Source organism: Pseudorca crassidens, chromosome 16, assembly GCF_039906515.1.
Source record: "Pseudorca crassidens isolate mPseCra1 chromosome 16, mPseCra1.hap1, whole genome shotgun sequence".
In the NCBI taxonomy this organism is placed as follows: domain Eukaryota; kingdom Metazoa; phylum Chordata; class Mammalia; order Artiodactyla; family Delphinidae; genus Pseudorca; species Pseudorca crassidens.
The window spans coordinates 5,150,854-5,162,984 of record NC_090311.1 but is presented as its reverse complement, the minus strand read 5'-3'; the positions used below and the strand labels follow the sequence as shown (position 1 = coordinate 5,162,984).

The 12,131-nt window shown below is 45.0% G+C and overlaps 1 protein-coding gene across 7 annotated transcripts in view; it reads left to right on the top strand.

Annotated features, from left to right (window-relative positions):
* DOCK1 (dedicator of cytokinesis 1) overlaps positions 1-12,131 on the top strand; it is a 526,777-nt gene that overhangs the window by 424,650 nt on the left and 89,996 nt on the right. For all 7 annotated transcript variants that reach the window (XM_067709064.1, XM_067709065.1, XM_067709063.1 and 4 more), the window contains one exon: positions 3,614-3,672. In XM_067709064.1, coding sequence (XP_067565165.1) covers positions 3,614-3,672 — 59 coding nt within the window. The remainder of the gene's footprint in view (positions 1-3,613; positions 3,673-12,131) is intronic.

Here is a 12,131-nt window from a genome sequence, read left to right as displayed (position 1 = left end):
TAGTGGCCCCATATTAGCTCTGTGCCTGGCCTTCAGTAAGCATTTAGTAATTCATTAAACAATGAATAATGCTTACAGAACAAATTAATCTAAAAGACCATTGCAACCATGAAGGGGATGCTGTGATGAGGCCCACTCTGAACTTTTAAAGGAAGGACCAGCCTGGCTTCGTTGCTTGTTAGGACAGATGAGGGCACCGTGTCCTCGTTCTCCCAAAGGCCTGGGAGATAGATGAGCATCATGCCGTCATTATCCCAGTACTACACATGGGGAGACCAAGGGTCAGAGTGGTCAGGTAATTTTCCCAGTGTGCTTAGATTTGGTCTCAGGTTGGTCTTACACCCAGGCTTGGGCTATCTCTGGTGGACATGGGATTTCTGCTTCTGGGGGCAAAGATTCAGGAAAGCAGGTGCTAAGGTAAGGTCTCAGAGACCAGAGTCATGCTATTTTGGGTCAGAGTTACAGGCCTGGATGTGGGATCTGCGATCTACCTGGGCTGTCTAAAGGATGCCTCCTGTGGGCTCCCTCGGGCTGGCCATCTGGAGTTGTCCACTCACTTTGTGGGTGGGCACAGGCGACCTGGGGGTGGTGGGAAGCACCAGGTGACTCCGGCTTTGCAGAAACAGGCACGTCATTTCACCCCCAGGAATCTCTGCTTCCTCAGTGGGAAGATAGCTACGGGAACGTCTTCTTCCTCACCTTGTGGTCTTACTGTGAGAATCAAATCAAATGAAACACACCACACATGCACTTTGAGGGGTGAGACGCAGTGCTGTGCTGCGACATCGTGGAAGTCTGCCCTCTCTGGTCCTCGAGATGCATGCTGGGGGTGAAGAACAGGAATTCTTTGGGAGTCTGGAGACTTGTGCCCTCTCTTCTCCCCTTGCCCTGTGACCATGGCCAAGTCATTTTGCTTCCCCCGCAGGACTAGTTCAGTTCCCTCAACTATAAATCATTAGTCATGGACTTAGTAACGATCTCTAAGGCTGCCACCAGCTCTGGAATTCTCTCTCCAGGTAGGAGCATGATCCCAGATACACTCCATTACTGCTTTTTTCTCCTCCTTGGGGCAAGGATTACAAATGGTTCAGGAATCCCTCTTAAGTTCTGGTGACAGCTGTGACTCCATTTGGGGATTACGCTGAGAAGTGTATAGATTTGTCAAAGCTGCCTTCTTATTAAAATGAGAGAAAAGATCAATCTTACTGCTGGAGAGATTCGGTCCTGCCCTTTACCTTCCAGCTCTGTACTCATCTTGTACCAGCCTCGAGCACCTGTGTCTTACTTGACTATTATAATGGCATTTTTAGCACCTTTCTTCCAGAGGCTGTACTCTCCTGAGCGACGTGCACTCAGATCTTTGCTAATCCCCCCGTTCTGAAATACTGTGAAGACACATCATTCCCCACGTAGAAGACAGTGAAGCGTCACTGAAAAATGTAACCCAGGCATCCGTGAGCCCCTCACGCTCCGCCGGCACCAGGAACAGAGGCGCTGGGCGGAGAGACAGGACGGGGCCGGCTTCCCTCTCCTCACATGCCTCCTGGGGTCCCCGGGTCAAGTCCAGCACTGGACAGACAGCAGTCACTGTAGGGCCTGAGGCATCCATTGGGTCACTCCTGGTGATCCAAACCCAACCTGTGAGCCCGCTGCTGCCAAGGCTGCCCTGCGCTTTATCCTTCTGAACTTTGGGGTTTGATTTGAATTATTTTAAGACCTGGGAGAGGAAGTTGAGTCAGGGGCCAGCAAGGCGCAGACACTGATGGAGGTCGGCCTGGCTTTAACCATTCGTACTTTTCAAGAGATACTGTTCCGGGCTGAGAAGGAGTTGCTTGGCAGTTAAGAGTCTTTAAGCTTGAGTTAGTGACAGGCCCACCCCTGGGACAGGTTCTCGCCTCCTCTGGGCCTCTGGCGTCCTCACTGTGTTGAGGTCTGAACACCTGGCAGCAGGGGCTGGGGTGTTTACGTTCTCGGGGTCCTCCCTGCGATGCCACACTCCTCACCTCCCCAGACACCTGCTCCCCTGAAAGGCAGCTTATCCCCCTGGACAGCGCAGACCCCTCCAGCCTGAGGAGGAAGCATCTGCCCTGGATGGAGCGTGGTTTTCCTGTCCCCGATCCTATTCTCCTGGTAAATGCCCAGAGAACGGTCTTCCCAGTCATCATGCAGCCACCCACATCCTCTCCAGGCCTGGGTGCTGGGACCCCTCTGTCATTCCTACAGGAGCAAAATGGGGATTGGAAAACGGCTCTGCAAGCCTCAAAAGGGTGCACGCCTCGCTGGCGCTCAGATCTTGTGCCCCTGTGGCACTTCTGGGTGCCAGCTAGGCGCAGAAGGGTGGCCCGGTCCCTGCTCCCTGTGGCTTGGTGCTGGGAGCATTCCTGGGCAGAGATCCCCTCTCTCTCACTCACCGAATTTACCTGCACCAGCGCTCACCTGGTGTCGGGCTGGACTGGAAGGCAGTACATTCACCTCAGAGGACCAGCTTGTCCTCGGAGGAAGGGGTACAACACTGCCCTCTCACTTCAGTTTCTCCACGGGTACAGTGAATGCCCTGGCACCTGTCCGGCTGTGATGCTCCCAAGGTTGAATTCTCCAAAGAGGAGCTGCTGGGTGCGTTCATCTTTCCTGGTTGAGGTTCTCACAGGGTCTGCTGTCCTTTCCTCCTGTAAGTGACAGACGGGTGCTTAGGGTACCCGAGGCTTTGATAAAGGGTAGCAGCCAGCTGGGGCTGTTGATTTACCAGCCGGATCTCAACCTGTGGAGTCACAAGTCGGTCATCTGTAATCAGAGCTTTTCTTCCCACATGAGCTGACATAAGGACGCACAGAGCAGGCGCCACGACACAGCTGCTACACTGTAACACTGTAGGATAATTTTGCAAATTATTATTTGTAATAGAATCAGCCTTTTCCTTAGGCAATAAAGGAAAATGTTAAATTGCTCACAAACTAATAAAGGTTTATCTTCTGAAACATCAAATTCTGTTTACTCATGAAACACACACCCCCTCTGCTGACCCACTGGGAAGAAAATTAGCATTTATTTTTGCTGGTACATAAAAACAGGGGAATGTTTGTTGACATCTTTTCGTGTTAAGCCCTTCCTTACATTGAAAATGATAAAGAGCCAGGAGCTGGGAGCTGTATGAAAGAGGCCTTTCCTGCTCTGATTGTCTAAGACTCCGGGGCTTAATTTAACATATGAGAACTGCTTATTGTGTGCCGGGCTGTAGGATGTCATTTGGTGTCTGGTTCCTGGATGCTTATAACATGCGTGGAAAACAAACTCCCCCTCAAGCCAAGGAGCCAGGTTCTCTTTCTCCTGCCATTAGAGACTGAAGAAAGGAAAATACTTTCATTTCTCTCCACCACCTCCCCCATGTTTCCACAGAGGGGAGGATCTTATGTAATCTGTGGTGATGGGAAAATGAGATCCCTAGCTGGATTCCTCCTCCTTCAGTTCCTTTTGGTGGCAAAAGAAGTTGATGCTTTGACACTCTCTTTATTTGTCTCAGGGACGGGAGAGTTTCATTGCACTTAAAAATAATCCAAGTCTGATTTTCAAATGCTCCATAGAGTGACTCAGCGTTTTTCCTGTCCCTGGTTTTCAGGTACGGAGATATGAGGAGACAGATTGGCTTCGAAATCAGGGACATGTGGTACAACCTTGGTGAGTAACTGGGACTTCAGGGCATCACGGTGAACGTCATGACTCGGTGGTGGGCGATGCCACTGGCCCTGTTTGTCAGCTTTGGGGCATCTTAAAAATCTGAACAGCTTCTGTCCTTCCGAGAGCAATTGCTACCTTTGCGGTAAGTGCTTTCAGTGAGTAAGAGATGGGAGACCAAAGTAAAGGGAAGGAAATCTGATTGGTGGAGAAAACAGAAAAGTCAATAGAGCGCCCTCTTGTGTCAGGTGAGCAGAGCTCTGCCTTGGAACTCTTGCTCCTGGGCAGAACTACCATTCTCTCCGTTTCTCATGAATCAAAGCGTGTAGCTCATCCTCCTGTTATATAGTCCATCACTTATTGTATTCAGTTTCACATAATCTACCTTCCAAAGGGTTTATTCTCCAACTCAAAACTAGACCCTGTATTTAGGTATCCTGCCACCAGGTTGTGGTAGGCTGAGTACTTGTGCAATCAAAACAATAAGGGATACGTGTGTTTAAGAGAAGAAATTAACATAGGCATTTATCACTATAAACTTCCCTCTTAGTATGGCTTTTGCTGCATCGCAAAGTTTTGGTATGTTGTCTTTTCATTTTTCATTTGTCTCAAGATAATTTTTGATTTCCTCTTTGACCCATTGATTGTTCCGGAGTGCAGTTTTAAACTTTCAAGTATTTGTGAATTTTCCAATTTTCCTTCTGTTATTCATTTCTAGCTTTATTCTATCATGGTAGGAAAGGATACTTGGTATGATTTCAATATTCTTAAATTTGTTAACAATTGTTTTGTGACCTAATGTGTGACATATCCTGGAGAATGTTCCTTGTGCACTTGAGAGAAATGTGTATTCTGCTGCCGTTAGGGGAAATGTTTTGTATATGTCTGTTAGGTCCATTGATCTATAGTGTTGGCTTACTGGTGAAGAAAGATCTCAAATAAACAACCCAGCTTTACACCTCAAGGAACAAGAACAACCAAAAAAAAAAACTAGGCCTAAGCCTAAAGTCGGCAAAAGGAAGGAAATAATAAGGATTAGAGAAGAAATAAACAAAATAGAGGATAGAAAACGTCAATAAAATTAAGAGTTGGGTTTTTGAGAAGATAAACAAAATTGACAAACCTTTAGCTCAATTACTAAGAAAAAAGGAGAGGAGACTCAAAAAAATAAAATCATAAATGAAAGAGGAAACATTACAACTGATGCCGTAGAAATAAAAAGGATCATAAGAGACTACTGTGAAAACTTAACGTGCCAGCAACCTAGAAGAAATGGATACATTCCTAGAAACATACAACCTACTGAGACTGAATTATGAATAAATAGAAAGTCTGAACAGACCAATAATGAGTAAAGAGATTGAATCATCTTACAACAAACAAAAGTCCAGGTCAAGATGCCTGCACTGGTGAATACTACCCAACATTTAAAGAAGAATTAATATCAATCCTTTTCACACTTTTCTAAAACACTGAAGAGCAGGCAACACTTCTAAACTCATTTAATGACATGAGCATTACCATGATGCCAAAGTCAAACACACTACCAAAAAAAAAAAAGAGAAAGAAATCTATAGGCCACCATCTCTGATGAACACAGATGCAAAAATCCTCAACCAAATACTAGCAAACTGAATTCAACAGCACATTAAAAGGGTCATATGCCAGGAACAAGTGGGATTTATCTCTGGGATGCAAAGATGATTCAACATATGCAAATTAATAAAAGTGATAGACTACATTAATTGAATGAAGGATAATAAGATTATCTCAATAGATATAGAAAAATCATTGGACAAAATTCAAAACCCTTTCATGATAAAAACTCCACAAACTAGGTATAGAAGGAATGTAACTTAACATAGTTAAGGGCATATATTGTCAACTAATATCATACTCACTCAGTGGTAAAAAACTGATAGTTTTTCTCTAAGATTGGAAACAAGACAGGATGCTCACTCTCACCCCTCCTATTCAACATAGTACTGGAAGTCTGGACAGACCAATTAAGTAAGAAAAAGCAATAAAAGGCATCCAGATCAGAAAGGAAGAAGTAAAATTACCTCTCTTGGCAGATGACATGATCTTATATGTAGGGAACCCTAAAGACTCTTCCAAAAAAGTGTTAGAGCTAACAAACAAATTCAGAAAAGTTGCAGGATACAAAATCAACATAGAAAAAAAAAAGTTGCATTTCTATACACACTACCTGTAAAATAAATTAAGAAAACAATCCCATTTTCAGTAGCATAAAAATGAATAAAATATTTAGGAATAAACTTAACCAAGGAGGTGAAAGACTTATACACTGAAAATTACAAAACACTGATGACAGAAATTTAAAGAGACACAAATAAATGTAAAGACATCTCATGTTCATGGATTGGAAGACTTGATATTGTTATCGCTTTCAAAATTCCAGTGGAATGTTTTACAGACATTGAAAAATCAATTCTAAAAATCATGTGGAAACACAAAAGACCCTGAATATCCAAAGCAATCCTGAGAAAGAAGAACAAAGATGGAGGCATTATACCTCCTGGTTTCAAAATAAGTTACAAAGCTATAGAAATCAAAACAGTGTGGTACTGGCATAAAGACAGACATAGACCAATGAAACAGAAGAGAGAGCTCAGAAGTAAGCCCACACATATGCAGTCAACTGATCTTCGACAGGAAACCAAGAATACACAGTGAAGAAAGGAAAGTGACTTTAACAAGTGGTTTGTGAACAACAAATAGTGTTGTTAATACTGGATATCCACCTGCAAAAGAATGAAATTGGACTCTTAAGCCATATACAAAAAGCAACTCATAACACACTAAAGACTTAAATGTAAGACCTGAAACCATAAAATTCCTAGAAGAAACCATAGGAGAAAAGCTTTTTGACCTTGGCCTGGACAATGATTTCTTGGAAATGGCACCAAAAAGACAAGTAGACTACATCAAACTAAAAAGCTTTTGCACAATAAAGGAAGGAAACAATAAAATGAAAAGTAATGGGAGAATATATTTGCAAACCCCATGTCTGATGAGGGAGTAATATCCAGAATATATAAGGAACTCCTACAATTCTATAGCAAAAAAACAAATAAACCAATTAAAAAGTGGTCAAAGGACTTGAATAGACATTTCTTCAAAGAAGACAGACAAATGGCCAGTAAGTACATGAAAAGTTGTTTAACATCATTCATCATCAGGGAAATGCAAATCAGAAACCACAGTGAGCTATGGCCTCACACCTGTTCGGATGGCTGTTATGAAGAAAATAAATAAAAGATAATCATGTGTTTGCAAGGATGTAGAGAAATTTGAACTCATGTACACAGCTGGTGGGAATGTAAAATGATGTGTATGGAGGTTCCTCAATAAAATAAAAATAGAACTACCCCTATGATCCAGCATTCTCACTCCAGGTTCTATATTCTAACGAATTAAAATCAGAATCTGGATATCTGCATTCCCATGTTCGTTGCAGCATTATTCACAATAACAGAGATATGGAAACAACCTAAATGCCCATCAACAGATGACTGGGTAAAGAAAATGTGGTATTATATATGTACAATGAAATATTATTCAGCCTTAAAATAAAAGAAATCCCATCATATGAAAAAAAAAATGGAAGACCCTGAAGACCACTGTTGGATGTGAACTAAGCCAGTCGCAGATGGACAGTTACTGCATGAATCCTCACATATGAGATCTCTGAAGGAGTCAAACTCATTAGAGCAGAGAGCAGAATGGTGGTTGCCAGGGGCAGGGGTGTGCCGAGGGAGCAGTGGGGAGGTGTTGGTCAAAGGATGAAACGTTGAAGTTTTGCAAGATGCATACATTTTAGGGATCTGCTATACACGCGGTGCCTCAAGTTAATGATCCTGTATTGTACATGTAAAGATGTAAGAAGGTAGATCTCATCTTAAGTGTATTCTTACAATAAGCAAGAAAAAAGTAAAAATGATAAGAAATTAATTCAATTTTATTTATAAGTGAATTGATTAATATAACAAGGAATTTTCTATTAAAATGTTAGCCACTATGACATGTCATTCTGTTGGTTATGTTCCTTATAAAGGAATAAACAACTGCTTATAATTTGGTGTCTCCTCACCACCTTTATGTGTCCTCTGTGAACCTGGCCTCTCCTAGTTGAGACGAAGCTCTTCCTGGCACCTGTCCTCCGCTGGTTTTGTGCTGAGGTGCCCCGGGCACCTTTCTTCAGCACCACTCCTGGTCCTGTGCAAGTTTCTGCCTCTGAATTGCCCAGGCTCTCCTTCCTTCTCTCAGGTCGGCACACAGATCCTACCTTGGTTTGTTGTGGGAGGGTTTCCACTCTCCCCACCCCCCAGTGACTTTTCTTCTCTAGAAGGAGGCAGGCCACTGCCCACTTTGCTCTCTAGTCACCCCGCTGCATCAGGGTTTTGTTTGTCCCACCAGGGCTGGGGCGCCTTAGCCGTATCCCAATCTGTGTGCTCCTGGAATAGCTTTCTTCGTGGCTGGGAAGGTGCCCTGATGTACCTACATTCCTTGGGCAGAACGAAACGAGGTGACAAAACTAAACACGGCTTTCGATGAAGGCCGTGGCATTGGACTCCACCGCCTTCCTGATGGCCCTTTGAGCAGACAGGGCCGGGGTTTTGAGGGCCAGCCCTGCTACGTGGCTTAGCGGTCAGTACGTTCACAGCGGCTTCTTTTCAACTGAAGCCAGGTTTCCTCAGAGGCCTTTGACTCCTAATCCTTCTTGAGTGCCCGGAGGTCAGCAGAAGTGTGTAAAGGAAGGCCCTGTCACATCTCTAGGGAATGTTAGGAGAATTTCCAAATATTCTTTGTCTTTCCATTTATATGAAGGATGGAGTCTTTTTCAAATGGGTCTTCATCCAGAAAAATAAATGTAGAACTCTTTGGGGGGGAAATCGATACTCTGTGGATAATACTAAGAACATGGAAATTAAGAAACTTGGTTTAACACGAGGCGCCTGCTGGGTTCTCCAGGATAAAAATCCAGTGCGAGAGCTCCCAGGTGGAGAGAAGGAGCTGGTGGGGATGACTTCTCTGCCTGTGCTCTCACTGGGAGGAGAATCCACTCCCCACTTGCTGTGTGGGCATCAGTCCTGGAGTCAACTGGGGACCCCTTAAGGAAACTCTCCACTGGGACTTTGCTGCAGCAGCTGAAACGTCCGGCATCAAAGTACTGGCTCTCGGTGTCAGAGTGCCTGGCTGCATCTCCAACACAGAACCTTCCTGGCACTGTCCCGTCCTTGGTCTTCCTGCCGTCCCTGGGGAGAGAGCAGGCACCCTGGGCTCCGAGGGAAGAGACTGGATATGAGTTCCACTTGAGTGGAACTTCTTGCCTGGCTGCGTGACGCAGTCGGTCTGGGCTTCCCTCACTCAGCTTTCTAGGCTGTAAGATGCAGAGGCTGGACGGAAGTTTTCAAGAGCCTTCTAACTCTGAAGCTCAATAATGCTTTTTATACATATGGTGCTCAGTAATGCTTTTTACATATATGGTGCTCAGTAATGCTTTTTACATATATGGTGCTCAGTAATGCTTTTTATCTATATGGTGCTCAGTAATGCTTTTTACATATATGGTGCTCAGTAATGCTTTTTATATATATGGTGCTCAGTAATGCTTTTTATATATATGGTGCTCAGTAACGCTTTTTATATATATGGTGCTCAGTAACGCTTTTTATATATATGGTGCTCAGTAATGCTTTTTGTATATATGGTGCTTAATAATGCTTTTTATATATATATGGTGATCTCGGTAGTGAAATGCTGAGCCTCCTAGAACCGTTCATGATTCATTTAAATTGATCCTACCCTGACAGCTTCATCTCCCACGTTTCCTGGCAGGTCAGACACTGTGGGACTCCTGCCAGGAAGGTTCTGTCTGTAGCCCCATTCCGAGGGAGGGGCAGGTGAGGGCGAGCAGGAACGTTCAGGGCAATGGCATGGAGGGAGTCATTCTCGGCTGGACAAGTGGGAGCCCAGGGCTCTTCTAGGTGCTGGAGTCCAGTGAGTGATGGGCTGCACCCACTGTGGCCAGGCTCTTCAGCGGGGACCTGATGTACCTCTGCATGAGGGCCCTCTGCGGTCATCTTTCACCCCGGCCCTTCCAGAGAGAGTGACAACACCTTCTGAATTGTTCAGTGTCACCTCTAAAGTACGAACTGTGAGCTAGTCCATTTCTCCTAAAAGGACCCTTTTAGGTGTGTTTTCAAATGCTTCATTCCGAAACGCCTCGGTAATTTTTTTCTCATCATTTAGGATAAGTAGAGACAGCCGCCCTGGTAGATATTCACACTGGTTTTTAACACACTAAAAGGCGTCCTTCTTGTTTGATTAGTAGCTGCTGTCTCAGCTCAGCTCACCCGGGACCCTCCCCTCCTCTCTGACCTTCAACTGAAGGACCACTTCCTGGCTCAGAGGGAGCCCCCAAAGGCCAGCTCAAGCCCAGGCTGGCCTGACACATGGGCGCCCCAGACACTCGGGTTTTCTTCTCTTTCTTTTCTTTTTTCTTCTAAGTGTTCTCAAGGTCATCTCTGGAATCCCTGAGATCGAGCACAGTTTGAAACTGATTCCTCCTCATTTGCTCCGTGTCTACGATTTCAATGGAAGACAGTGGGATGGGCCCAGGGAAGCATGAGCTTCTCTGTGAAGCCACCTCTGGGCCCTCGTGAAGCCTCCAGTGTTCCGATGGTTGGTTCTCTTGACATTATGTCATTACGTTCTAAATAGTCTGAGTCAAGTGACAGAGGCTTTTGATTTGCAACATAAAGGATACAGTTAAGAGAGCAAATGTCCCGTCTCATCCCCGCCCGTTGCTGACTGGAATACAGTGATGAATGCAGCAGGTCTGTGTTTGGCAGCATTCTACCAGGACCTCTGCCTCTGGCAGGAGAAGCCGCCAGGAGGGCAAATGTAGACTGTGACTGTGGTCAGTGAAGGGTAGGGATTCGGTAACAGCGAGAAGTAATCATTGACCCACGTGATTGGGTTCCTTGCTTACAGAATAATTAAATTATGTTTGAAAGTTAAAAAAAAATAATAAACATGTCGGCTGCTCCCAAGATCTGGCCCGGCTTCCCCTCAAAATGGCTAAGGCTAGCTCCGTGGGGTCACCTCCGGCCACCTGGCCCTTTCTTTGCTGCTCTGAATCTCAGGTGTTGGATCCTGCCCTCCAGCGTCATTGCTGAGGATGCCACTCTAGAAATTAACGAGAGCACATCTCAGTTTCCGAAGATGTATACAACCTATTTTCTACACAGCTTTTAAACAACCAAAAAAAACCATTTTTTTCAAATGGGCTCAGGTTTGAGATCATATTGGCAGTCTCCACCAAGAAAATAAAAATAGACGTCAGATCTATTTATCCTCTTACAATTAGTCACCTGTCACTGGATCAGGCCCTGAGCCAAATGTGCCGTGAGACCGTCTCCTTCTTGAGTCTTCCCAGTCATACGTGTGGTGTGAGCGGCCCAGAACCCACCTCCTTGCACAGCACTGGAACGAGGATCCGGGGTCTGTGTTGCTCAGTTTAATGCAAGTGCAGACACAGTGCTGCCCCATGGGACAGAGCAGCATGGGGTTTTTTTTTTTCCTCCCAAACCTGTCATATTTTGAGTGTGAAAGGAGAAATCAAAGGCAGACTCTCTCCCAATAAAGGCGGGGGGCGGGGGGAGCGGACGTGCTTATTTACTCAGCTCTTCAGTTATTTATCAAAGCGCACTCTGTGCGGCAGCCTGCAGAGCACCTGAGCTCTCTTTTGCCTTCCTCACCTCGATTTACATTTTGTTTGTTACATACAGCGCCCCGGAGCCGCAGTCTCTCCAGTCTGTCCAGAACAAATGTGCTCGCAGGAAGATCTTTATCTTCCACGTTGGGTCTGGGACATTTGTCACGCAGGGATTCCCTTCATGGGTATTTTTGGAGACTTGGAAGAAATTGTGTGCTTTTCATTAAAACCCACATACAGTGGGGCCTAATCCGTTTGACTGGGTGATGGAAATTTTTGCTCTGTCTACTCTTGTGTATATGGAGATTTTCCTGGGATTAGACGATGTTTAAGGTCCCGGATTTCTGAACACTCATGATTGTCAAGAGATCATCCAGGCACCCAGGGGGAGGCTGTTGATGGGGGAGAAGCCAGCTTCCCTGAGACAGCGCGGTCTGGTTCCCAGGGAAGAAGCTCCGTGTTTTGTCACTAGAAGAAAGACTGTCGGTGGGTTTTTAAGGATTGAGGAGTGGTAACCAGGAGTTTGGCCAAGGTGACCAGAGTGATCCGTCGATTCCCATTGTGATCCGATAATTAGTTTGTTCTTCCTTTGTCTCAAAAGGAAAAAAAGAAAGTAAATCCTCTTTTTCTTGAAGCCTGCATTTCAAGAGTCACCTTGATTCCCTTTGATTCCAAACCTGAGTTCATCATTAAATTTGAACAACAGATGCTCCAGGGG